At 35.4% G+C, this 27,599-nt stretch overlaps 1 protein-coding gene and 1 long non-coding RNA gene across 2 annotated transcripts in view; one reads left to right on the top strand and one right to left on the bottom strand.

Moving 5' to 3' along the window:
- The first annotated feature begins 5,304 nt into the window (after positions 1-5,304).
- On the top strand, positions 5,305-14,655 carry LOC138700497 (uncharacterized). The gene is made up of 3 exons (XR_011332362.1): positions 5,305-5,420; positions 5,511-5,571; positions 14,140-14,655. It is a non-coding gene; the product is annotated as an uncharacterized lncRNA (long non-coding RNA).
- Positions 14,656-20,024: 5,369 nt separating this feature from the next.
- The window catches only part of LOC138699788 (meckelin), a 28,527-nt gene continuing 20,952 nt past the window's right edge, over positions 20,025-27,599 (bottom strand). The window contains exons 13-16 of the mRNA XM_069825937.1: positions 26,181-26,315; positions 24,570-24,672; positions 24,335-24,477; positions 20,025-23,944 (exon numbers count right to left, since the gene is read on the bottom strand). Coding sequence (XP_069682038.1) covers positions 23,864-23,944; positions 24,335-24,477; positions 24,570-24,672; positions 26,181-26,315 — 462 coding nt within the window. The 3' untranslated portion in view covers positions 20,025-23,863. The remainder of the gene's footprint in view (positions 23,945-24,334; positions 24,478-24,569; positions 24,673-26,180; positions 26,316-27,599) is intronic.

The following is a 27,599-nucleotide window of genomic DNA, read 5'->3' on the forward strand; positions in this document are numbered from 1 at the left end:
TCAGACACTGTACTTCTCTTCATCTGAAGTAAATCTGCAACGTTTAGAATGGTTTTCCCTTTTTCGTAATGGAATATCACTAACTGCCTCTGATTAAATGTTGTTTGCTTACCTTTACGCCCCATTTTGTGTTCCGTCTTGCTGAAACGACAGCACAAGTAAGACTAAGTATTCTCGCATATTATTGAAACTCGGTACCTCCACCTACTTTGTAATGTAAGTGAACAACAGGGGTGTACAGAATAGGACCAACAGGACTGTCCGAATATTTTTGTTACGCAGTAAATTGTATATTTGTTTATTTTTATATAAATATATTAACATATCATTTCATTAGCAAGCTCTTTTTATGTCCATATTATGCAAATTGGTTTATTTGACGTAACCGCAAGCGTAATTTCTGTGTTTTTGCAAACATGTTTAGTAACATACACATAAACATTTGGAATATTAGGTAAGTGTCCGAATAATTCTGTTATTCACTGTAGTTATATCTAATTTTCGTTGCGAATATTGTAAGACCTTCAAACTTCTATACGGGCGAGAAATCGCCGACAAATTTTGCCTGGCGCACTGTATCAGAAAAAGAAATTGGCGCAATTTAAAATGCGATAATTACCCCCAACGGAAGAAGCACGTGTGTAGATAGCCTGTCAGAACAGTAAAGTGAACAGATCAACTGAATTATATGAGAATTTCAAGCAATAAGATAACCGTCCCTACCTGTGTAGTAACGGTTAGCGCGTCTGGCCGCAAAACCAGGTGGCCCGGGTTCGATTCCCCACTGGGGCAAGTTACTTGGTTGAGGTTTTTCCGGGGTTTTCCCTTAACCCAAATATGAACATATGCTGGGTAACTTTCGGGCTGGACCCCAGACTCATTTCACCGGCATTATCACCTTCATCTCATTCAGGCGCTAAATAACCTCAAATGTTGATAAAGAGTAGTAAAATAACTTACTAAAATAAATGAAGTAAGATAACCGATATTTTTATTATGTTTTCTGGCTCCAAGTATAAACTGTATGGCAAATGAAGTTTCGAATTTTAGCGTAAAATGAACCTTTTTACTTTTCCGATGCTGATACGAGTTCTAAGAGCTTCAGATCCGGACCTGAGGTTTATTAGGCACTCGTTTGAGGATGGGAACTGATTCCTTCATACAAGCATGTACAACTACAATACTCAGATGAGACCAACATGGTATTGATGATGGACCATACTCTATTGGAGTTTATTTTGCGAATTTGTTCATCCTCGTTGTCACATTAAATTCCCATGTGGTTGGACCCTATTGTATGGGCCTGTACATGAAACCACACATCATGATGTTGATAAGAGACGGGCGTGTATGACATGATTGGGATTGAAATTAGTAATGAATTTTAGTGCGTAAAATTGCTAGAACGATAGAATTTTATAAATTAAGATTGTGATGTAGTACTGAGAACTTCAAAAGATTGTGACTCAGTTTCAGAAATTTAAAGAAAATATTAAATTACGAAAATTCTTCTAAATTATTTCACCAATATTACGTTTATGAAATATCTTACAAGGAAGCCAAATACCAAATTTTTGTACACCTTGTATCAAGTCAAGTTTCTGTAGAGGGTGTCTTTGTTGTTCAAGAATAAATGCGTTTTAGAAAGTTTAACTGTGCCAATTAATAAATAATTTTGTGGAAAAGTGAATATTTTATTGTTATGTAATAGTAGCTATTCATTTTCATTTAAGTTAAAATTAAATATAAGGTCCCACTGCTGTTCAAAGAAAAAGGAAATGGTTCTGATTGGCGAACAATCACATGACTAGAAAGAAAAATGAACATCGAGGTACTAAGCGTGTCGTGAACAGCCACTGGTAGATATCGTTTATTTCCTAGTCGGTTCCCGAGCAGATCAGGTGGATGAATGTTACCGATAGTCAAGATGTCGGCAAGGCGAACTTAAATTCATTTTACTTTGTGTTTATCTTTGATAGAGACTTCAAGTTTGTTACATATTTGTTGTTACGATTGGACGTATTAAGGTATCAGTATCACTAGCAATAAAATTAACGAACATAGTTATTATGAAATATCTGCATATCTTACTTCCTAAAGTCTAGGACGAAATTATTTGTCAGGATATTATTAGAGTCGAGGTAAATTGCAATACTGTAATATGAATGTCTTGTACTAAGGGATGACTTTGAAGGATAAAATTAAAATTCATTGATTTTGTGCGTAGAAAAATTAAAAATTAAATTACAATTTTTTGGTAATTTCCTAGAAGACGGGCAAAATCCAACATGGCTGACGAAAACTACCAAAAACGTTCTACCAACTATAAAGTTCAAATGTCACCAAACATCACAAAAAAAAAAGATGGAAAATCAAATATATATCTATATTTTTAAAGAGGAAAAAGCCCTCTAAAAAAATTAAAATATAATTAATTTTTCACCTTTGATTTTTTTGGCGTTTGGTGGCATTCAAACTTCATAGTTGGCAGTACTTTTCTGGCAGTTTTCGTCCGCACTTTACACCCAAAAATCACTAAAACACAAAACAAATCATAATTTATCACCTTATCAAATAAAATTCATTTCTCATTGAAGTCTTCAACGACAACCACTTCACTTCAAGTATATGACACAGACTTTAAGGCAATTTAAACAAACTATGCAGGCAATAAAGCACTGAACCAACACTCTGTCGTACAGTCAACTTCGCATAAATAAATCATGTGTTTACACTAAATGAAATTCTCTTCGAACACTTATTACACCTTAACTTATACAGAAAATTCAGTAAATACTTGCTTTAAACAACATAAACAGTTTTCTCCTCAACATTCAACACAATTCTTATTCACCAGCGAAAGAACTAAACCAAAATCGACACAAAATTTAATACTTTGTTCTAAGTTCACACATCATTCACAATTTCATAAAATGACAAACTTTCAATAGTTTTAGCCATTAGACATAATATAACCACCACTCACGTCAAACAACCAAGAACAACTGACAACGTCATTATCCATTCAAAATTAATGAAAATTCTAGAACAAGTGACGACTATAACCAATCAAATCGAAAGAAAATCATAAAATGACAAAACTTTCAGTAGCTTTAGCCATCAGACACGACATAACACCACTCACGTCAAACAACCAAGAACAACTGACACCGTCATTATCCATTCAAAATTAATGAAAATTCTAGAACAAATGACAACTATAACCAATCAAATTAAAAGAAAATCACGGCGACACCTAGTATAAAAACCTAGAACTAACATATAAAAGTCACTAACATTTAACTCTGAAGTAAGAAAGTTGGTAATGCTTACTACATTCAATCAAGTGCCCGTCTTCTATGAAATTACCAATTTTTTTTACTTACTGTTACAGCAAACTCGTTACATAAAAAATAGAAATAACTTATATAAACTGCACTCCAATCTAAATGTGAAAGCTATTTTTCCCGAATTTTTTAACTTCAGTAAAATGTGGCTTGATCAGTTACTCTTCCGTGTTTTTCAAATGGCCTTTAAATCTAGTGCGTCTGTAAATGAAAGTATTATTCTTCATATTTGCATTGATCGTGAAATATTCTTTAATAAAATTTTGAAACAAGATTTGTCCTCTAACTCATATAACTGATTTGGCTATTCATTATATTCGTTCAAGCCGTAGAGTTTGGGGATACACGGGAAGCGAGCTGTAGGAACTACATAAAGAGCAAAAGATAAACAGGGTGTTCGTAAAACTGAGTATTTAATTTAAAATATACATTCTTATTTACTGTTTATAGTTCATCAATGAACACACATTTAACATCTTAAAACTGTTCTATTGGTGGTGGTTTTGTAGTTGCAGTTAATTTTGTAGAATTTGAGTAGCTTATGTAGTAGTAGTGTACGTAACATTGTTACTAACAGTATTTCCACAACACTAAAGAGCTGGCGCAATTGGTGAACTATAAATATTTGAATTGAGAAATGTGTAAAAGCAAACTACAAATTAAACTATGATTATTAAAATATTTGTTCTAAATATGAATGTTCTGCTGAAGTATTTACATAATTATATGAAGAACCTGCGAATTAAATTTAAATTTTATATACTTACGTACATGATCAGATCTACTTGATTACAGTAAAATTTTATTTTAATTTTAGTCCTCAAATTTGTTCTAAACTTCGTCTTGTGTAGATGTAATGGAATATCGGTAAAGGTAAAGGTATCCCCGTAACATGCCATGAAGGCACTTGGGGGGGGGGCATGGAGATAGAGCCCCATGCTTTCCATGACCTCGGCACTAGAATGAGGTTGTAATGGAAATGTAAGGTGTATAAATTACAAATGTGTAGTAAATGTGTGGAAAATACTCTTAAAAGGGAAATATTGTCACAGAAATTATCATAATTTAATTTTTCCAGTAAAATTACTGTTAAAAGATATTTTTGACATATTCATACACGAAAATGTTTTTTTTTTTTTTTTTCATTTTTTAACAATTTCAATTTTAGATCTGTTTTCATTCGTACAGGTACAGTAGTTCAAACTTTCAAAACAAAAATTTTAAAGCTCGTATTCATATTTATTTATTGCCTCCAACTGATTACATACACGACACGGGACATGTCAAAAGTAACACACGATTACTAGGATACAACATAATTAAAATACAACATAGTACTTTAACTGAAATAAAACCTACAAAATTTCAACATTAAGAAATAACAACCACAAGAACAAATCATACAAGACAAATCATATTTCATTGCACAGTCTGGAGTCAATTTCGACCAACACGTCCTTGATGAGAAGACATCCCTTCTCGAAGTCAGGATCTGGAAAAGAAGTAAATAAGTATGATAGGTACTGTGAATGTAATTTCCAGGAAAAGAAAAATGGAAAAATTGTTCCTTTTAATAACTGAAAATTCTTAAAAATTACGTTTGTAATTACGGAAATTTCTTCGTTTAAACTTCTGTGTTCTAATTTAAAATAAAGGTAATTCACAAATACTGTAGTTCGAATCCGGAAACAATTGGTGCTTGAACTAAAAAATAACAACACAAATAATATCCATATTAAAAGACCACCAACATTACGTTCCTAATGCATGATACAGTACAATTCATAAATCTTCTACGCTCTCGTAAATCTTAACAGCAAATATATCTCTATTGAGAGACATGTTAGCGTCAAAGAAAATTCCTAGATTGAACTAATATTTCCAGAGTTCAAAGTAGATAAATTAGTATCAATTGCGTTGTTCTAATGATGTCCAAAATGTTTATATATAAAAATAACTTCATGAGGCGGAATAGACTTATTAAACCTGATCTGCTTATGAATTGATTTTCGTGTCTAACTTCGTTGGACTATGATAACTGGAATCGGGGACACCGCCTACTGGACTCGGATGGTGAGTTTAAATATGACCACTAAAATGCTGTTACATCCTGTTGATGTTCGAAACTTAATATAAAGTTAATTTTTGTTCTCTATGCTGCAGATGGAATCTTCTTACGCGCACGAAGATATGCACCATGGACTGTAGGGCTTCCGCTCCAATAGTAGGTGCTGACATGTTTATATATTTGCTTCATGGTCAGTAAGGGTCACTGGCTGAACCATTCAGAAATTCGTGAACCGCTCAATCTGTGGTTATTGTGCGCTGTAGGATTTTTAGTTTGTAAGCGCCAAGTCGGCTAGCCTGTGTTAAAGATGTCACTGCATAATTAAGGACAAGGGTGAAAGTTTTTCTTGTTTCCTCTCCACAGCTTTTGTACGGTAAGGATGCTAAGGTATCCCCTCTGTTAGGATGTGTCAGGATGTTAGATGTAAGAAAGTATCAATGTGTTGGGTTGCATTGGTAGGGCAGTGCATAGACAGGTTGTATGAGACTTGGCAACCATGTGGTTCAGCCAGAGGTGGACTTGCAAAATGGAGAGGTCGCACAAAGGAAAAAATCACGTTTTATATACGTAGGCCTAATAATTTCCGGAAATATTTCAGAATCTATAAATTAAAATATCAAAAGTTTAATTGTTCATAAAGTTTTCTCTTTATGTGCAATTTTACACCTAAAACAGTATGAAGGGAAAAAACTTCACAAGGTATCAGTCTGTGAAAATTGAACATTATTGTGGCCTCTTCCCCGCTGAAATGCTTAGCATGCGTCAGGGTAGAGTTGAAGTGCCGGTGTTTGCCATTTGTTTTCAAATGACGAATGTGGCATAAAACTCTGTACCTACCTAGTGGAACTTAGTTTTAGTTAGTTACCTTTCTGACAACAAAAATTTAATTAACCTTATATTCTGATTAATTCTTATTCTTGAATCGGTCAGGAAGTTGTGTTATTTTGTCCTGAAAATCATTAAAGCTGGAAAGGTAACTATATATCAAAATGGCGCATGTTCTTCATTTGATAAGAGCGAAGCAGCTTGAATTTTATGATCGCAAATATAATGTGAGTAAAGTCATTAATGTCATATAATTGTAAATAAATAGGTATTAAGTTTAAAATTAAATACATTATATTGATGTAAAGCTAGTAATGAATAATTATTCAATTATGATATTAAAACCTAAATATCAATAAAGGAATATCAAATGCTACAATTTTAAATAGCTTGCAATAATGAGAAATGTGTTAAGATGTTTCCACAAGTATTGGAAGAAATAGGAGTTGATCAATTATTTTTGCAATCATTACATGTAGTTGAATTTAGCGGCTGTGGAGCTCACCCGGTTTTCATTCGCTACCGGTGCCGACGAACGTAGTGAACTCTAAACATGTGGATCCATGTCGGTTCTCGTCTAAAGAGTATGAAGTCGCGTCGCGTTAATTCCCTAGTTAGGTATAGGTAAGGCGGGCTCTGACATGTGTCCAGATGTGACGAGGCTCTACGTGAGTCAACAAAGCCAATTTCTTCCAAATCTATAAACTAATACCACCATAAAGGAGTGGGTGCGGCCAATTCATTAACTTCCCTCTCGATCCTGTGACTCATCGTGCCGAGGGGGTGACAACCAAAGACGTTATAATAGTAACAAGGAAATGTGCCACCAGCTCTTGAGAGAACTTGTATCACACTGCATTTCGTTAAATAGGACTATAAAATGCCCTATGTTCTAAAGCAGATTGCAAACTACTAAGGAGATCAATAGTTATGTAAGATTATAAAAAGTTTTGACGACATTCTACGAAAGTTGTGAAAAATTATGCATGTTTTCCTCGAAACACATTTGTATTATCTTCAGAACTCATTGCATTACTAGATATTTAGAAGTTTTCACAAATTCAACATTAAAATTATGCAGTACTTCAGTTAATTTTATATAAAAAGCATCACTGATTCTAATTGGACTTAAAAGTTGCCAGTTTCGATACATTTCCTTAGTCAAATAACTCAAAAGTACTTCTGCTTAAAATAATTTCTGCAATAATTGTAGAGAACTTGAAAATGTTAGGGCCTATTCATTTGTACTGTACAAGTAACTGTACTCAATTATTCTATTCAACATTCAGAAAGTTTTGAGGATGAAACACACATGCATCCATTTTTAAATAGGCTATCTACTAAATTTTTAATATTTGTAAACTATATAAAAGTAATACTTTGCCCATCATTTCTTCTTCAAATTAAGCAATGGCACATTTTCTTGGCGAAACAGGATCAGGTAAACAAAATAATTGTTGATTAGGAGAATTATATTTATAGTATTCTAGTAACAAGGGACATACTTTCGACTATACTGTGTGCCTAATTTATGGACACCAATAATAATTAAGTTACCGGTACGTAGAATTGAAGTAGATGGTTATGTTTACTGAAACTCATAAAAATAATAAATTAAGTTCGTAAATGAAATAAATTGGAATGTGGTGCTTAGTAGATAGTTTTAAATGCAAATTAGACTCTTTGCAGTTTATGCAACCAGAGACCTTAACTTTCGGCGTGTTCAGAAAGTTTTTATTCTAGTTTCACGAGAAGAAAAATTAGGTAGTCTTTCTTCTGAAGACTTTTTCCAGGAATTACAAATTGACTAAAAATGGTCCATCATGAAAATAATAAAATATAAGAAAAAAACAACGTAAACAAAGCTAGTAAGTATCGTTCCGCCATAGTCTGTTCTGACTGGTATATTGCTGCAGTGGCACTATTTGCGGTACAGTCAGTTACATAGGTTGGATAAAAAGTAATGGCAACACTGCTGTCACATGACGATGGTGCGTTCGAGAGCTGCCAGCTGTGTGGACATGAACAAGGATTGTTAGAGGAGTTAGTGCAGCTAGCGGCGACAGTACTCCATCAATCTACTGCAGTGTGTAGAACGTTCACTTTCATAGGGATAGTGCGAGCTCCCTAAGATCATCCTTACAAAACTAGAGCAACGTTCCTGGATCAAAATTGAAATGGCACGAGGTCATAGTGCACAAGAATGTTTTCAGGGACATGCATGAAGCATGTGGCGATGCAGCGTTGCCATATCGCACAATTGCACGATGGGTTAAAGCGTTCCGGGAAGGCCTTATTGCACCGGTACCAAAGGGAAAATGACGACTTTCTTGGACGAATCGTCGCTATGGACGAAACCTGGACTCGCTCGTATGAACCAAACTTGAAACGCCAATCAAATGAATGGAAGCATCCCTGTTCTCCTCGTCCAAAGAAAGTACGCCCTACACAAAGTGCTGTGAAGGAGATGTCCATTGTGGCGTATGACATTGGTGGGGTAATACTGCACCACGCTGTACCTCCAAGGCAGACGGAAAACGCGGACTACTGGAACATCCACCGTACTCACCCGATATGATCCATGCGATTACGATCTTTTCACCAAAGTGAAAGAACCACTGCGAGGGACCCGGTACAATACCAGAGATGAACTTATCCGTGCTTTAGGGCGGTCAATACGGAACATCAACAAAGATGGACGCGCTGATGGTTTACGACGCCTTCCAAACTTTTGGCAAAAGGTAATAAATAAGGGGGGCGACTATATAGAAGGTACGTAAATGTTGTACCCCTGTGAATAAAGCCATGTCAGAAATATCGAACTGTTGCCATTACTTTTTATCCAACCCAAGTACAACGCCAATCTAATTATTACCGGTACTTTGTATTGGGCGTTATGCATTCTGCTTCTATTTGAAAAATATTACGGTACATTGAATTCAGTGGCGGCTAATTGACTGAGGCAAGTGAGGCCGGGCCTCAGTCACTTGGCTTAACAGAAATCAAATTTTGTATTTTTATATAATGTATTAGTTATTTGAATGAAGCATCGCTGTAGAAGCATTTTAAAACTTTGTGAAGTATATAGACCTGTTTTGCAGTAAAATTTACTCCTGAGGCCAGAATCGCTCGTGCCGGGTCTGGTTGTGGTGTATATAGACCTGGTTTACAGTAAAATTTGTTCCTGAGGCCAGAATCGTTCGTGCCGGGTCTGTCTTCTGAATTTCCTGTATTTTCGCGGGGTTTGAGCTTGCGCTTAAAACGTTGTAGCCGAGGCACAATTCGTCTGGCCTCGTGGCCTGGTCAGGTTTCACTCCTCATATCCATGGGCCGGCCTCAAGGATAGAGTGGGGTGGGAATAGCAATGGTGACTTGTCTTCCTAAATAGGTCATAAATAACACAAATTCCAGCTCTTTGGCAGGCAGAGACCCACACTATTCCCTCCCCTTATGTCTCAGTTTATGACTTAAGCGAGGGTGTTGTACTATTGTACTTCGTAGTACAGTAGTGAATCTGGGCCAATGTTGTTATGTATTTCGAGAAAATATAAACAGAAATAAATGCGAGAAATAATGCTGGTGTAGTTAATTCATTGTTAGAGTGTCCTTTTTTCAAGAAGAAATAATATTGAAAGAAAGGAAGTTTTAAATAAAGAGAGAGTCTACCGAGATACCTACGACATCTGACAGATAATCTTAAAACGCGAGTTTCTATTGCATCCTGGTATGGGCAACATAAATGGTTAAGTGGTAATGTGGTGTAAAATAAACTTCTGTGTTGGCCTTGTTCGTTGCTGTCAAGGGAAAAAAATAAAAAGAACAGAAAGGAGGGGATTTTCAACACATAATGTGGGTTGCTTCATCACACTGAAACAATCACTGAAACTCACAGCATAACAGCTTATTTGGTGAGTGACATTATTTTTCATCAATAGTTGGCTAATAATAATAGACTAATAATAATAATACTAATAATAATAATACTAATAATAATAATAATAATAATAATAATAATAATAATACAGTAATCATGATATTAATAATATAACAATAATTAATATCATAAATAAACATTTCCTATCGGAGGCACTTAAACTACGAGTAGTTGCATCTGGCCTCACCGAGGATTTCGATCACCGGCCGCTACTGATTGAATCATAGGAAATTCAATTTGATATTTAATACCGTAACAAGAAATGTTTTATTCCTATAACAGTATCTTCGCCTCACGCACTCCTACAACCACACGTTATTGCCTGTTGTTTAATTCTTCTACCAATATCAATATAGCCTATAGGGTATTTCAAAAATCAGTTCAAACATTAAACCGCTATAAATATTATAATATTTGAGATAGGGGGAAAACAAAAACATCACAGTATTGGGCAAACAACGGGGTTTACAAAACATTGGGAAGATGTCCGCCGTTCTCTTGTTCAACGTACAGAATTCTGTCTACGACACCATGCATGGCATTTTGCAGATACTGTCTTGGAATATTGGCAATTTCTTGCGAGATGGCATCTTTCAGTTGCAGTGGGTTGTTGGATGTGTCAGGAAAACTCGTTATTTAAGGTAACCCTCTCAACTAAAAGTCGGCCGGTTTGAAATCTGGAGATCGCGGAGGCCACATTGTTGGAAAGTGCCTACTGATGACTTTGGTCGGAAAATGAATCTCAATTACGCGTGTTAACTTCACCATTCATTTTTAATAGGTTATTTTACTGTACTTTTTCAACAGCTTAAGTTATTTAGCATCTGAATGAGATGAAGGTGATAATGCCGGTGAAATGAGCCCGAGGTCCAGCACCGAAAGTTACCCAGCATTTGCTCATATTGGGTTGAGGGGAAAACCTCAGAAAAACCTCAACCAGGTAACTTGCCCCGACCAGGAATTGAACCCAGCCCACCTGGTTTCCCGGCCAAATGCGCTGTTACTCCACAGGTGTGGACAATAATGGAATAAGACAGACTTACAGTAAACAGGGAGCGCTACTACAGCATGTTACAGAACTTCGTCATCCCTAGGCTGAGGAATCACGATATGGAAAACATAATCTTCATGCAAGATGGCGCTCCACCCCACATCTTTACCCCTGCAAAACAATTAATTACGCAGATGTTTGGCGATCGTGTCCTCAGTAGACACTTTCCAACAATGTGGCCTTCGCGATCTCCAGATTTCAATCTGGCCGACTTTTGATTGTGGAGCTACCTTAAAGAACGAGTTTTCCTGACACATCCAACAACTCTACTATAACTGAGACAATTAACATTGAACCATCCATTGTGTAAGATATTTCCATGTCACATATGGTTTAAATGGATATATCTGTATGAGAACAGACGAAAGGCGCTAAACAAAAAAACTATTTTCTTCGAGAGCATTGTAGGTGATGTGATCAGGTACCAATCATAGTACTTCTAATCATGTGCTTCTATTTACGTTGCTTTTTTCTCGTGATGGACGGAGTTTAGAACTCGCACGTAAAATAGGATGACCAGACGTCCCGTTTTAATGGGATTGTCCCTTTTTTCAACCTCTTGTCCCCTGCCCCAAAAAAAAGTATGCTCGGAACGCCAAATGTCCTGTTTTTGAAATGGCGTCTCGTTTCCCCAAATTATTGTTAAAATATTTTTTTCTTTTATTTTATTTAATAATAATGTAAAATACTGATTAATTCTATACTATTTCTATCAGATATCACCGTAATGAAATCAATTTGATAATACCTCAGAGTTTAGACTGATAATGAAAAGGTTTCTTGGCCTGAAGTTAAAAAATGTCTTGAAGTTATTGCCAAAATTTACACTAATATTTTTAAAGTGGTAGATGAAGACGACCTATTTAGTGAAGTGAATCATGTGAAGAACATAGGCCTATAGGGAGCAAAAATTGAATATTGGAAGGAGCATGATGTTAAAATTTACAGAGATGGAGTGAAACATTACAAATTATGAAAGTCAAAAACATTAGTTTTACAAACATAATTCAGATTATAAGTTTTGTTAGGAATACTTGGCACCATTGCATCATCAGTATTTTCATTAATGAATTACGAAAGGAATCAGGTTTGTTAAAATCATAAAGACTATGTTAATCACAAAATGTCATTTCAAAAATGTCTTGTATGAATTTCTATATTTTCCTGAAGTAAAGGCCAATACTTCTAGAGCAAATTCACTCATCCAAGAAATGATGCAGATTGTACAGTTCATTTTCACGGAGAATGTCAAATTAGTTGAAAGGTAATATGATGCAAAAAATGTTATGAAATAATTTCAGAATTCAGTGACATGGATGTGAAGGTCCAATTAACCTGAAGTATTTTTAAACAGATAAACTAACCTAATTAATCCAGACTAGTTGCAATATAAAAAATTATCAACAATGTCGAGCTAAGTATTCATATTACTCTATTACTGGTATGTACTTACTTATTTACTTACTTACAAATGGCTTTTAAGGAACCCGAAGGTTCATTGCCACCCTCACATAAGCCTGCCATTGGTCCCTATCCTGTGCAAGATTAATCCACTCTCTATCATCATATCCTACCTCCCTCAAATCCATTTTAATATTATCCTCCCATCTATGTCTCGGCCTCCCCAAAGGTCTTTTCCCCTCCGGCCTCCCAACTAACACTCTATATGCATTTCTGGATTCGCCCATACGTGCTACATGCCCTGCCCATCTCAAACGTCTGGATTTAATGTTCCTAATTATGTCAGGTGAAGAATACAATGTGTGAAGTTCTGCATTGTGTAACTTTCTCCATTCTCCTGTAACTTCATCCCTCTTAGCCCCAAATATTTTCCTAAGAACCTTATTCCCAAACACCTTTAATCTCTGTTCCTCTCTCAAAGTAAGAGTCCAAGTTTCACAATCATACAGAACAACCGGTAATATAAGTGTTTCATAAATTCTAATTTTCAGATTTTTTGACAGCAGACTAGATGATAAAAGCTTCTCAACCGAATAATAACACGCATTTCCCATATTTATTCTGCGAGTTTATTCCTCCTGAGTGTCATTTATATTTTGTTACTGTTACTCCAAGATACTTAAATTTTTCCACCTCTTCGAAGGATAAATCTCCAATTTTTATATTTCCATTTCGTACAATATTCTGGTCACGAGACATAATCATATACTTAGTCTTTTCGGGATTTACTTCCAAACCTATCGCTTTACTTGCTTCAAGTAAAATTTCCGTATTTTCCCTAATCTTCTGTGGATTTTCTCCTAACATATTCATCTGCATAGACAAGAAGCTGACCCATTCAATTCCAAACCCTGCTTCTGTTATCCTGAACTTTCCTAATGGCATATTCTAGAGCGAAGTTAAAAAGTAAAGATGATAGTGCATTACTGGTATGTACTTTCATAATTATTATTACAGCCTAGTTATTGTAAACAGTGTAGTATTTATTACCTTAAAATAAATAAAACTGGACCTTATTGCTCACTGACATTATATAAACACAAGTAATAATGAATGTTTAGATAAAACATTGATTCATGTCAACTTCAATAAGTATCTCGTTTTTTATTTTGGAAATCTAGTCACCCTAATATAAAAGATAAGTTTTAATATGACGTAGTATTGGTATATATTGAAATATAGGCCTGTATAATGCAGTTTTATGGAAATTTCTTTCAGAACGTTGAATTTATACACCTCTTGGTTGAAAAATGTCATTAAAATCGATTTCTAGTTTCATATTATGGCACTAAATTAAATTTTATGAATTTCATTCACTTTGAAGTTCAAGTAGCCTCAAATTATTTTTAACTCTTACAGATCTTAAAAAATTTTTAATTTCCTAATACAGATGTCTTAATTTACAATCTTAAGCTATTTCGTTTTTGTAAAGAAACTTGTTAATGGTTTACAGCTTTCGTGAAGGTATCCCGCAACACACAAACATAGCATGGTGGTGGAGATAACTTGCTCTCTTGGCCTCGGCATGAGATGTAATCAGCACTGTGGTCTGGCCACTTTTAAACTCTGAAAGACCCGGCACTACATTGGATAGAAGGCAGAGTACACACTGAAGCCAACCTAGAAGTACAAAGGAAAAATCCCTTCGACACAAAGCAAACCCAGAACTTTAGTTAGCAGTCCATTGTTTAGCTATGGCTCAACTTTTGTGATATCGTATTTTTTATAACTATAAAGGTTACATAATGTAACCATTAATGTAGACATGTATTTATTTTTAAAGTTCGTATTTAAATATCTTAAGTTCCTGATATCAAAGAGTAAATGTACTGATGTTGAAAGTTTTATCATGTATCGTGCTCTATGTGCGTGAATTTGTAAATTTCATTCTTTTTTGTAAGAACTGGTGAGCGAACATTACACTAGACACATACCTGTAATGCAATGTAATGCTAAAATAAATGTTAATGCTGAGTATTCTTGATGTGTTTCTGATAATTCTTAGTCTAGTATATAGTCACGAAGCTTGAGTTGTGAGGGTGCTAGGAACAATTGACTGTGTCGATACTATTTCGCATTGTCTGTAATGAGGTGATATTAGCGATCCTAGTGGTTAGCAACTATCTATGTTTGCATATTTACTACGTATTGAGCTTCGTGATTGTATATACTAAACTGTGGTCTTACCTTATCTTCACTTTCCCATAGTTGACTTCCATGTGTGCTATTTAACTGAATTTGGATGTTTTTCTTCTACAGCTATGCATTAGTGATAAAAGCATGAGACGAGTGCTGATTATAATAGGTTGTTTCACATAGGCCTACGTACTTTTTCTTCAAGTCTATTGGAAGATGTATGGGTAGGTCTATATTGTGTCAGATGTCAGTTTAAAGCTGGATATGGATTTATCATGCATAGACTTAACCAGATGTCCATTGGGGTTCATTCAGTCATAATGTTCTGCCACGAGCAGGTATTTCATTGTAAACCCAGATTTCTGCAATTGTTTCTATTTTCTGCCTCCTTAATCTCTGCATATGATTCATGAATCGTAATATTGTCAATCATCTGATATATTCTTCTGTCCCAAACTTTTCTCTATTCACTATTCCTTCAATGCATCCTTCAGTAGGCAGTTTTTTCTTATCCAGTGGTCCAGAAAATTTCTTCTTCTCTTTCTGATCAGTTTCAGCATTATTCTTTTTTCACCCACTGTTTGTAGCACAATTACATATTCTGTCCATTTCACAGGTTCTATTCTCCTCCAAATCCACATATAAAATGCTTCTAATCGTTTCTCTTCACTTCGTAATGTCCGTATTTCTGCCCCATACAATGCAATACTCCACACAAAGCATTTCACTAGTTTTTTTTAGTAGGTTATTTTAAGACTCTTTATCAATATCTTAGGTTATTTAGCGTCTGAATGAGATGGTGATAATGCTGGTGAAATGAGTCCGGGGTCCAGCACTGATAGTTACCCAGCATTTGCTCATTGGGTTGAGGAAAAACCCTGGGAAAAAAAAACCTCAACTTCAACAAGGTAACTTATCCTGACCAGGAATCGAACCTGGGTCACTTGGTTTTGTGGCCAGACATACTATTACTCCACAGGTCTCTTGGTTATTTTTTCAGAAATTTGCAGAAGATGCTCCTTTTATATTAAAATCTTCCTTTGCTATTGCTATCCTTTTGACTTCCTGGCAGCAACCCTAGAACATATATACTGTAAAGTAGGGTGACTTTGAACAGTAATTTAGCGCCTTTCTAAATTAAATGCTGTACCCAATTGCGAAAAATCTATTTAAGTTGTCAATAGACTAGTTCAGTTTTTTCGCAATAAGGTACAGAATTTAATTTAGAAAGGCACTAAATTACTGTTCAAAGTCACCTCGATGTTCAAAGTCACCCCACTTTACGGTACCCGGATTGCTTGGCATTATAGGCTTTGACGGTAACAATTTTTGTCAGGTTTACTATGATGCCATCTAGTTACATAAGGAGTCACGTCATAACTCCCATTTGAATTGCATTAGCGACTGTACTGCCATCTCGTGTTCGTTTATGGCGGAAGGGTGGTGATCCTGGTGGTTGTTCTCTTCAAAGTGCAACCGATTTTAACATAAGAATGAGCAATCTATATGTGATCTGGGCAGCAACTCGTGTTACTAGCACATCTCAAGTATATGAAGCTGTTAACTTGTTCCCTGCCTCATTTTGAATTCGGAAGTTTATCTTTAGTTTTCTACTGATAACCATGGTCTTCATCTTGTTCGCATTTTATCTTCGTCCCATACTCCTCTCAGCTGTTATTTAGCTCCAGTAGCATATCAATGGTGTTGAACAGCAACCTCGTATGTCAAGAAAATGAACAAAATGGAATTTCACTTTATCCCCATAAAAAAGTTTTTCCGAATGTTCTGCAAACACATCTTACGTCAAGACATGGATAAGAACTTTAAAAGATATTTAAATACCCTCTTACGTTGGATATGTTCGTTATCAAGATACTACATTTTTTTACGCTCTCTTGTAAAATTGAATATTTTGACCTGAGGTTGCTGTTCAACATCATCGGTATTTCTTAGTATCGTCTTCTCTTCTGATAGCAACGCCATATCATATCTTACGCACTTTATGCTTCCTCCTACTAGCACCCCTCTCATGTTCTGAAAAGTTAGTGGATATGGATTTATCATGGATAGGCAGAATCAATGTCCCTGGATCTCGTAGCAAATGTTGGTGTTGTAAACTTCAAATTCATAGGCCTACTGCAGACAGTGGGGTATTCAAATGCACGAAACGTTTAGCTGTTTGTGGTTATTCTGAGTGTGGTTGGGATTGTAAGGATGTTTTGGATTTGAAATAAAATGTTCATATTTCTTTTTCTTCTATCTTATACTCCCAAAATTTAAATTTGACGAGGAGGAGCATTCTCATTAACTACTTCATAACTGCTTCCTCATTTCAGGAGCCTACACTTGAGACAATGTAAGATCGAAACGATTCACATATCAATAGAATGCCAATGAGTTGTTTGAATTTGTGATGGGGAATGGGATTAATTTGCAAATTAATACCACAGTTAAGTAGGTACTTCAGAATTAGAATTATGTCAACTTTTCTATCTTCGTATCTCGCATTTATTAATCACTCTCACGTAATATAATAATGAATTTGTCATATTCTAGATTTCTCAAATGTCAAATTCATACACATTTCACGTTGAAATATATGTAGGATCTCGCAGCAAAGTATTAGTTGTCATTGGATTGTTGCCTTAACATTCATACTGTAGATGTTGAGGTATTAGACTAGTCGAAACTCAACACAATGTTTTCAGCTTTCTTTCCACACCCATAATGTCGGCCATGCTTCTGTCGAAGTGTAAAGGCTGGTCCACAAAAAACCGGGAACAGAAACCATGAGAACGGAAATTTTAAAATAAATGTATTTAATAAATGTGAGCATTCACAGTTAACGAGAAGCTTGCTAAAGCCTGGGAATAGGAACAGAAATATGAAAGTTAACTGTGAATGCTCACATTTAAATATATTTATTTTAACATTTCCGTTCTCGTTCTAGTTTACGTTCCCGGTTTATTCTGGACTAGCCTTAAGTTGCAGGAAGTACCTGATTACGGGTTGTTTCAAGAGGATCAGCGGGCTTCAACTATTAACACGAGATTGAACTTTGACTCAGGCTGTGAATAGTGTTCATGAAAACAAATCTGGCTAATTGGAATGCTTAGTGAATATTGAGGAAGATGGATGGGATGATTTAACAGTAAGGGAAGATTTTGGTTGAAAGAATCTGCTTAACAATCCAAGATTTTTGTTTTCCCCCCTCCCTCCCCTACAATTTTCTACGACACTGAGAAGAAAGAACGATGCTCAAACTGATCAGGAAGAGAAAAAGGAATTGGTTGGGTCACTGGCTGGGGAGAAACTGTCTGTTGAAGGGTGCACTGGCAGGAATGGTGAACAGGAGAAAAGTTCGGAGCAGAAGAAGATATCAGATGATAGATGACATTAAGATATAGTATAGATCATATGCGGAGACAAAGAGAAAGGCAGAAAATGGGAATGATTTGGGTTTGCGGTGAAAGACCTTTCCTTGAGCAGAAAACTATGAATGAAATGAATGAAACATGTTAACATCTTGTATAACACAATTTAGATGTAGACTGTCAATATTATTACCATATCCAATGCATTATAACATTTTGAATCGACTATTTGAAATAAGACGTAATGCTGGAAGGTATCACCACAGTCTAGTATATACAGTCACGAAGCTTGAGTTGTTGAGGGTAATAGGAACTAGACTGTGCTGGTACTATTTTGCATTGTCTGTGATGTGGCGATAGTAGCGATCTTAGTGCTTAGCAACTACGTATTGAACTTCGTGACTATATACTAGACTGTGGTATCACGTTGATGAAGACACAAGTTCTGAGCCTTCAAGAAAACGACAGTAACATGGCTCAGAAGTAACTTGACTGCTGATGCCAAAGAAGTATGTGACGTAGTGATTAACCAATTGAAAAGATTACAAGAGTCTCAAATATTTAGTAGTTTTGAAATTATTGACGCAAAGGAATTTGCTACATTCAGAAAAACTTTCCCAGCTAACTTAGCAATTTTGTATCAAGTTACAGTCTCATTATTTGCAAAGAGAAATTGAAAATGAATTGTCGGTGATCTATCACATTTATACTTCCTAAGATATTCCTTCAGTCTCTGATCTATTCAGTTTCTTTCATGCAGCATTCTTTCAAGGAATCATTTCTGAAGTACACAAATCTTTGGAAATTTCACTAACCACCCCATCTCAACAGCAGAGGCAGAACGATGTTTCAGCACCTTGAAAAATATAGAAACTTTCTTTAGAAACAGTATGGACCAAGACTGGTTGAATTCACTGGCTGTTTGTTCGATTCATGAGGAGGAAATTAGTGAAATTCCGAACTTCAACAGACTCATCAATATATTTGCCAGTCAGAAGAACAGATGTGCTCAACTATTGTATAAATAATGCTGCTACTTTGTACCTCTATTATTATTTTAGAATTTATATTTATAATTTTATTACATGGTTTTTTATTGTAATGTTTTTCGCAGTACAACTTAGGTCGGCTTAGGTGTACTCCCATTCCCACTTTCGAACTCATCAATTTTACATCTCTCCTCACCAACAAAAATGATCACGAGCCGCTACTGGTTATGACAATGATTATGATTATGAAGAAAATAACTCTCACAATGATAATGACAACAATAGTGTTGATAAAGACGGGAGTAGGAAGAGGAAGAAACATACATCTGACGTTCAGCAGTGCTTAAAGGAGGAGATATTTCAACACAAAGATATCAGTAACTTAGGACAATAGAATCAAGTGAAGTAACATATTAATTTCCTTAATTCATCTTCTTTTATATACTACATTTATTTCCTATACGAAATAATGATAATTTAAATTTATTACTAATAATGAAACACAGATCCAATGGTTATATTAATGTTTATTATAATTCAAAATAAATAAAATTCATTGTGCTGTGTATTTCATTATGAGATCACTTTTACACGTTTTTACAAAAGTTAAAATAATTAAATAATTCATTTGGAGGCATATTATTCATCATTCTCAATACATTTAAGATATGTTAAATACTTGTACACTTGAAAAAATATACTATATATACACAACTGTTGTACCAGAACACCAATATTAACAAACAATAACAAAATGTGCACTCAGAAAGAAATGGCATGAAAAGTTTAAGATCAGTCTCTTACATAAATTACATTTTTATAAAAATAGTAAATATAGGTTTCTAACATTTTACCTTCCTGCAAATTGTACTACGTTTCTCTATAATCAGATAGCAGTAGTAGTTGTACAACAGAGCTGTACAACCAGAGGCCTGTTTCTTAAAACCACTACTTTGACTAGTGACAAGCTCACAAGGGAATCAGAGAAAGTGACAGGTTGGGTAAAACGAGCTTGTAAAGCGATTAGTATTGTTGTCAAGTTCGACAAGTATGATGGCAGATGACAATGATGTCATAAAATCAGAGAATAAACGAGATTTCTTTTGATGCATGTTCACAAAAAAAAAAAAAAAAAAAAAAAAAAAAACAGAAAACAGATGAAGGACCAGAAACTAAAGAAAAATGAAAGAAAATTGTTCTGTTGGCAGATAAAGCATTAATTCTACAAGTGTTTTGTATAAATTCACCTCCAATAATTACAGTTAAAAGCAGTTACCAGTATTTCTGTTGAGATTAACCTGAACCTCTCATAAACGAAGTCCAGAAGTATTTAAATATCCAGCATACCTCTGAGCAGGTGTTTTTAAATGCCCCAGCTATGAAAATTGTTCGTGAAGTGTAATGCTTTGACATAGGGTACTATTGCCAGATTTTTGGCAACTTAAATTCCAGGACTACTAGTACTATCACCGGATTTAAAGTGTTAGGTCATCTCTGTTTTTCATAATAGAATAAACTTTTTTTCTGTATATTCTCTTCTTCTTAGAGACTTATATTACATTCCTCTTTCGAATTACTTGACCATGTTTCTAGTCGGCCTGGTTGGCGAGTTGGTATAGGTATAGTGCTGGTCTTCTATGCCCGAGATTGCAGGTTCGATCCCGGGCCAGGTCGATGGCATTTAAGTGTGCTTAAATGCGACAGGCTCATGTCAGTAGATTTACTGGCATGTAAAAGAACTTCTGAGAGATAAAATTCCGACACCGATGACACTGATATAACCTTGGCAGTTGCGAATATCGTTAAATAAAACATAACATTTGACCACATTTCTAGGCTACTGTACTATTTCTTCACTGCTCCAAAAGTATATACTATGACTGTAAGTTTGACCATACATATGTAGACTTGGAAAAAATTTGTGTCTCACAGATAGTTTAAGTTCCAGAAACGAGGCAGTGCGCATGATCAGACATACAACGGAACAAAACTAATTTTATTACCTCAACTAGTCCTTATCTTGTGTACCAGCTTGCTCGTTCTCTGATTACGCACACTGCCTCCTTTCTGGGGCTTATAAAGTATCTGCGCGACAAAACTGTTTTCTAAAACTCTACATCTCGAACTTGTCAAAATAACCTCAAAATTATAATCAAATTGCTTTAAGAAACTGAACACTGGTCAGGCTAGCAAATTCAATCCTAATTTGTTTGTCACTTGTCTCTGTTTTTAAGAAACATAAAAATCTGAGAAGTTGGTACTGTACTTGTTACTTTTCAGTGTAGTCATTTTAAGAAATAGGCCCGAGATGGTAAAAAAGAACAGTCTATTTTCCTAAACTGTTGGACGGATTTTGTTCATATGAAATATTAAAATTTAAATACAAGCAAAATAATTTAAATGCTGTCCAGCAATACCTGAGAAAATCACTATTAGGACTCAATAATGCTTAGTTTATTTGTAACAGACATTAAGAAGTCCTTAAATATATTACATGTGTTACTTTGTTCAAGTGTTTACATCTCCTTTAATGATAAAATGCAAAGTACATATTACAACAATAAAATAATTGTATTAGATGGCAGAATTGTTAGTTTTGGATTTGTAGCTACCATACTTTGGCGAACTAATTCCCGTTGCACATTTTATTTATCGGGAAACTTAAAAAGATAGAATTCACAAAGAAATTCCTACATGTTGGAGAAATTAAAAGGCAGTATTAAGTGGAAGATAGCATTAATTTCCGATTAACTTCATGTATGACAATTTTTTTTACAAAGATGTCAAGAATGAATACAAAGTCAGCATTTGCAAGGCTAAAGATGCATCTACACGATTCAGTTTTCCATGCACATATGCATATAATCTGGAGAGAATACTGAAACACTCAAGTTGAAAATGCACATTCAATTAAGATGCATGCAGATTTTGTGCCTACACAGTGTGCCGTGTTGTGCGTCATCTTCAATATACTGTATATAAATTAATAAATATTAAATATCAATCCAGTACTTAGGTCTTTTTTTATTTGGTTATTTAACGACACTGTATCAACTAAAAGGTTATTTAGCATCGATGGATTGATGATAGCGAGATGGTATTTGCTGAGATGAGGTCGAGGATTCGCCATAGATTACCTGACATTCGCCTTACAGTTGGAAAAAAGTCTGAAAAAAACTCAACCAGGTAATTAATCCAAGCGGGGATCGAACCCGCGCCCCAAAAAGGAACAGCAGGCAAGCGCCTTAGGCGACTGAGCTATGCCGGTGGCACTTAGGCCTTACTTGATTCTCAAAATTGTGGTTGAACACTTCATAGGTACTCGTATTTGCGACAATCTTCAAAAAAGCTAATCGTACTTGCCGCCATTTTCAGCTTAAAAGGTCCACTGACTCCACCATCACCGAAAAAAATAATTGTCAGTTTATTCACGGCCACCTAGAACAATCAGCTGTTCGCTACAAGCTCCTGTTGAACGAAATATCGCACAAGATATCCACCAGCGAGGGGTAGCTTTCAATTGTTGCATGCACTCTCATTTTTAGTGAAAAAAGGCATGCACAATTGAATGCATTTCGTTCACTTTTGGTTGCGTAAAGTTGAAAGAAAAGTTGAACTGTATAGTAGATGCACCTTATCTAAGGGCAATTGTTGATCATGCATTTATGTCTAAGCTTAATTATACATTCAGCGCTTTTGAGAGTGTTGCTGTTACTTGCAAATCAGGAAGGAAATAAACTCATTTTATACTATCCGTATTCGAGAAGTAGGCATTTAGTATTTAGAATTATTAATCTCCCTTATTCGCTCTAAGTTGTCATTAATAATTGATCTTGTGACATAAACAGTGTCTCCATTTGAGAACACCAGCCTACATTACAGGAGATTATTTATGTCATCTAGTGAGACTCTGGTGCATGAACTCGCGATAGCTTTTTTTCTCCTTCCAGTGATGATAATGTAAAAAGATGTAACTACATATTATATTGTGTGTACTACGTGTAAGAGAGTGAGATTCATATGATCGTACACTATACACATCTTATAAATAGAGCATTCCTGGTCATGGGATCGACATCACACAGGGCCACTACTAAGACATCACACAACAATAACATACATTTTATATTTCCCGTAGATGGAAGATAAATTTTTTCTATTGCTCACGTCAGGAATCAAACCTCGAACCACTTGGTTGGGAACTGCATGCGCTATCCACAAGGCCCAGGAAAATTTATAGGTTATATTATGTGCTTATTTAAAGCCTTCTCAGCTGCAGCTGCCTATCAAGTCTCGAGAAATTGTAGTATCAGGGCATCTCTAAAACATATTTAATTAATGTAATGTTAAATATGAGACTCTTGATATGTCATTAGTCATTACTAAAGGCGTAACAAGATTGCTAATAACGCTGATTCCTATCTTTCTCTGTATATTGTCATGTTCTGAAACATTTCACACCATATCAGAAGAGACGGTGAACTTTCCTGCTTATAGAGATATTATTGTCGTTTAAATACAGCTCTCGGTGCAGTCTTGAAGATTCAGATTCATACTAACTGTATTATCCTTGTACCAGTACCTATTTACCTTAGAATCTATTCCAGTCAATACCTTAGAATCTATTCCAGTCAAGCATCTACCCATGTCACAAACCCTTTCTTAATTGCATGAGAAGTCACACCAGAAACCTCTCGTCAATAAGAGTTTTCTTGGCCAGATTGTTTCTGCCACCTACTCTCCTTATGATAACAAGAATCTGTAAATAAAATAAAAGTTCAGAATCTAAGAGAAAAATGACATATTTTTAATCTTCACATACTACCTGAATAATCCCCAAATTGTACACTGTGCTGTAGTGAACTTAAGAAGACTGGACCACGACCATGAAAGAAGGGCATATACCTTGTGACTTCCAAGTCAAATAAAAATATTGTTTTTTCTTTCGATTGACGTGTTTATTCTTCTTAAGAGCTATTCTTATGACATAAGTATAGTGCATACATTTTATATTTCCATGCCACAAGTGTCAAAATACAAAATGTATGAACTGTACAGAGAGTTCCTGTGCAAGGGATGTTGATAATTGTTATAGATAAAATCCAATGTATAGAAATTATGCTAAAATTAGCAATATGTATGTTCAAACCTTTGCAAAGAATGCTGTAACAATGGCTGCTAACAGAAAGTCATGGAAGAGCACCGCCACGAAGGAAAACAGGAAAATGTCGAAAGTTGCCAAAGTGCACTCATTACCATAGAAGAGAACATTATCAAAGGAATGACCGTTGTCTGAAAGTAATAAAATATACACTAATTTTAATAAGGATATGAATTTTTAGAGAGAGACTATAATATAAAATGTTGACTTTAACTATACTCACCAGAATATAAAATTCCTTTATCAAATACTTCTGTAAATTCAATGTCGAGTAGAGATTCAACAAACATTTTCTCTCTTACGTCATAATCCAAATCTTTCAATGCCTGAAAGAAATTTCATAAATGATTACAGTCACATATACAATTATAATCTCCTAAAATATGTTATTTTACTATAAGAAGGCATACATGGACAAATTTGTGTGTATGTGCGCATGCGTGCGTGCGTCTAATGCCTACCCTCTTTACTTGCGTCATTCGGATTCTGCATATTGCGGATATATGACGGGTAAAGGTAAAGGTATCCCCGTAACATGCCATGAAGGCACTTGGGGGGGGGGCATGGAGGTAGAGCCCCATGCTTTCCATGACCTCGGCACTAGAATGAGGTGGTGTGGTCGGCACCACGCTCTGACCGCCTTTTATCCCGGGAAAGACCCGGTACTCAATTTTATAGGAGGCTGAGTGAACTTCGGGCCGTTCTGAAAGTTTGGCAACGAGAAAAAATCCTGTCACCACCTGAGATCGAACCCCGGACCTTCCAGTCCGTAGCCAGCTGCTCTACCAACTGAGCTACCCGGCCGCCCATATATGACAGGACTGTGACAAATTTTCAAGTTGCACACCACTTCGGCGGACCATGTTATGCATGATGTGTATCTGTGAAGAGTCGTGTGCTACAGTGAGTGTATGTGAAAGTGTTCGTGTAAGTGTAGTGTAGAGAATGCGTGATGATGAGGAAGGGAGAAGGGGAAACCTGGTGCCGGCATGCAGTCTACTCCTGTTGAATGGCACCAAGGGCGTCGCCAGGCTTAATGTCCCCATCAGATGGACGAATCACTATCAACAGTGACATAATGTCTTCTCCTCGTATGGAATTTAATCCAGGCATATTGGTGCACAATTTAGTGATTAGAAGTTGTGCACCACCACCTCTCCTAGTCCTGAGGTAGAAATTTTACATGAAAATCTCTAACCCCACTGGGAATCGAACCCGGTCCGGCTAGTCTGGAGGCAGACACACTACCCCAGAGCTAACTCGACAGACACAAATTCATTTGTTCTAAACACTATTATGTCTAAAAACACATTTTATGTTGCTCAGGAAAAGAGGATGGGACCATTACTATTAGCTATTAGGTACTGTATTTCAGAATTCAGACTTGTGGAATATATTTTCCTTTGCATCATGGCAAAGATAGAGCCAACCTCTAAAACGTTGTTTTTCGTTACATTTACAGTAATGAAAATAACACAGATTTTTGTCTCAGAGCTGAAAGGTTGTCAATGCTCTCTTTAAAATTACGTTACTCTAACTCAGGAGTGCTGGGAGGTTTTCATCTCACCAGGGGCAAACACTTGCTCGTTGCCTGTGGCGTTAGTTTTTAAGAGCACATTCTTTGCTGATTATATCTTCCCCAGTATATTATAACAAAACAACGCACATGGAAAATATACGCAATCGTGATCATAACATGTTTAAGAAAACTTACAAAATACATTAAAAAGTAAAACAGGCCTAGTCTGACTTCAGTAGAGATGGTTGCCCATACTAGCTCCCACATAAATGGTTACTGTATCATATTTTCTTATTTATACATCTAAAATCTTACGTGTTCAAGAAATGCAGCTAAGAATTTATTCATATTATGATAGGCCTGGATGCTTCTATCCATATTTCCAGACATCACTTTTGTCCTTAGACCTCCTGCACCAGCCATTGACAATCTTTTCGTAGGCAACATAACCTGCAAAAAAAAAATAATAATAATAAATAAACTCAGTGCTCTTTGAATTAAACATGTTAATTTCAACCAAGACTTAGGAAAATTCTTCTATATGAAAGAAATGGCAGGAGTACATAATCAACAAACTTCCATTCTTAACTTTGTGACATTAATAATTTCAAACCATTGCAGAACTGAAACAATCGCAATTTTAGAATAGTTTAGAACAGAGTAGATGAAGGTAATCTCTATATAGTGCTGTTTTGACATCACTAAATTTTAAAAGGTTTACATCTCTGTTAAAAATTAATAGAAATAAACATACAGACAAGCATTAGTGCCCTAACCAAGACTATCTTAGTGCTTTTAGGCACTGGTAAACATTTGAGATATTTTGGGTTCATTAATTGAAGGAGCACGGTAGCTTTCAGAGGTTTCAAACGATTTGTGGTCTCAAACTGAAAGGTACAGAATAATACAAGCAAAATATCACGTTAGATATTACCTATTTCAAATTGGTATGTTTTATAACAACATTAAATTTTATTAACAATTAGTTTTATTCATTCTTAAATACACTCTTTTAACACTTACTATATAATCACTGATGAACTATTAAATTATTTAAATTAAATAAATAACGACTTCACTGTGTTAAGATTTTAAGTTAATAAAATAATGTCATAATTTAAATTGTTAACACAGTGAAATCGTTATTTATTCAATTTAAATAACTTAATACTTCATCTGTAATTACTTTTACTCTTGTCCATCCTTTAGAAAAATTTAAAGCAACATAATAAAACTAGGTATTAATTCTTACAGAGAGAGACAGTGTAATAGATTTTAATAAAAAAAAAACTAAATCTTCTCTCATAGTAGTAAATGAGTGCATAGATTTATAGTAAAACAAAGTGCAGTAGGTCAATACATGAACTGGTTCTGTAATGAAGGCCTCATTCGGATCACTGCAGGAAGACTGCCACAAATTTAAAAAAAGTTGATTTTGAGTTACTTATGCAGTCTAATAGTATATTTTGTATTCTACAAGGCAGAATAATGCCACAAGTTTAATTTAATGTCCTGTCCATAGATGGTACTTCAAGGAATTTGGACAATGATGTTGTTGTTTTCTAATGCCAGGCATTTGACAATAAAGTCATTTGACCTCTTGCACTCCAATATTTTTCAAAGATATTATCATGGCCAGCCAATGAAGCACAGATTTTGAGGTGTTCCGAATCCATTTCTTGGTTTGAGTTGCACAATGGGCAGTTAGGGGACTGATATATTCCAATTCTATGC

This window comes from Periplaneta americana, chromosome 5, assembly GCF_040183065.1.
Source record: "Periplaneta americana isolate PAMFEO1 chromosome 5, P.americana_PAMFEO1_priV1, whole genome shotgun sequence".
Lineage (NCBI taxonomy): Eukaryota > Metazoa > Arthropoda > Insecta > Blattodea > Blattidae > Periplaneta > Periplaneta americana.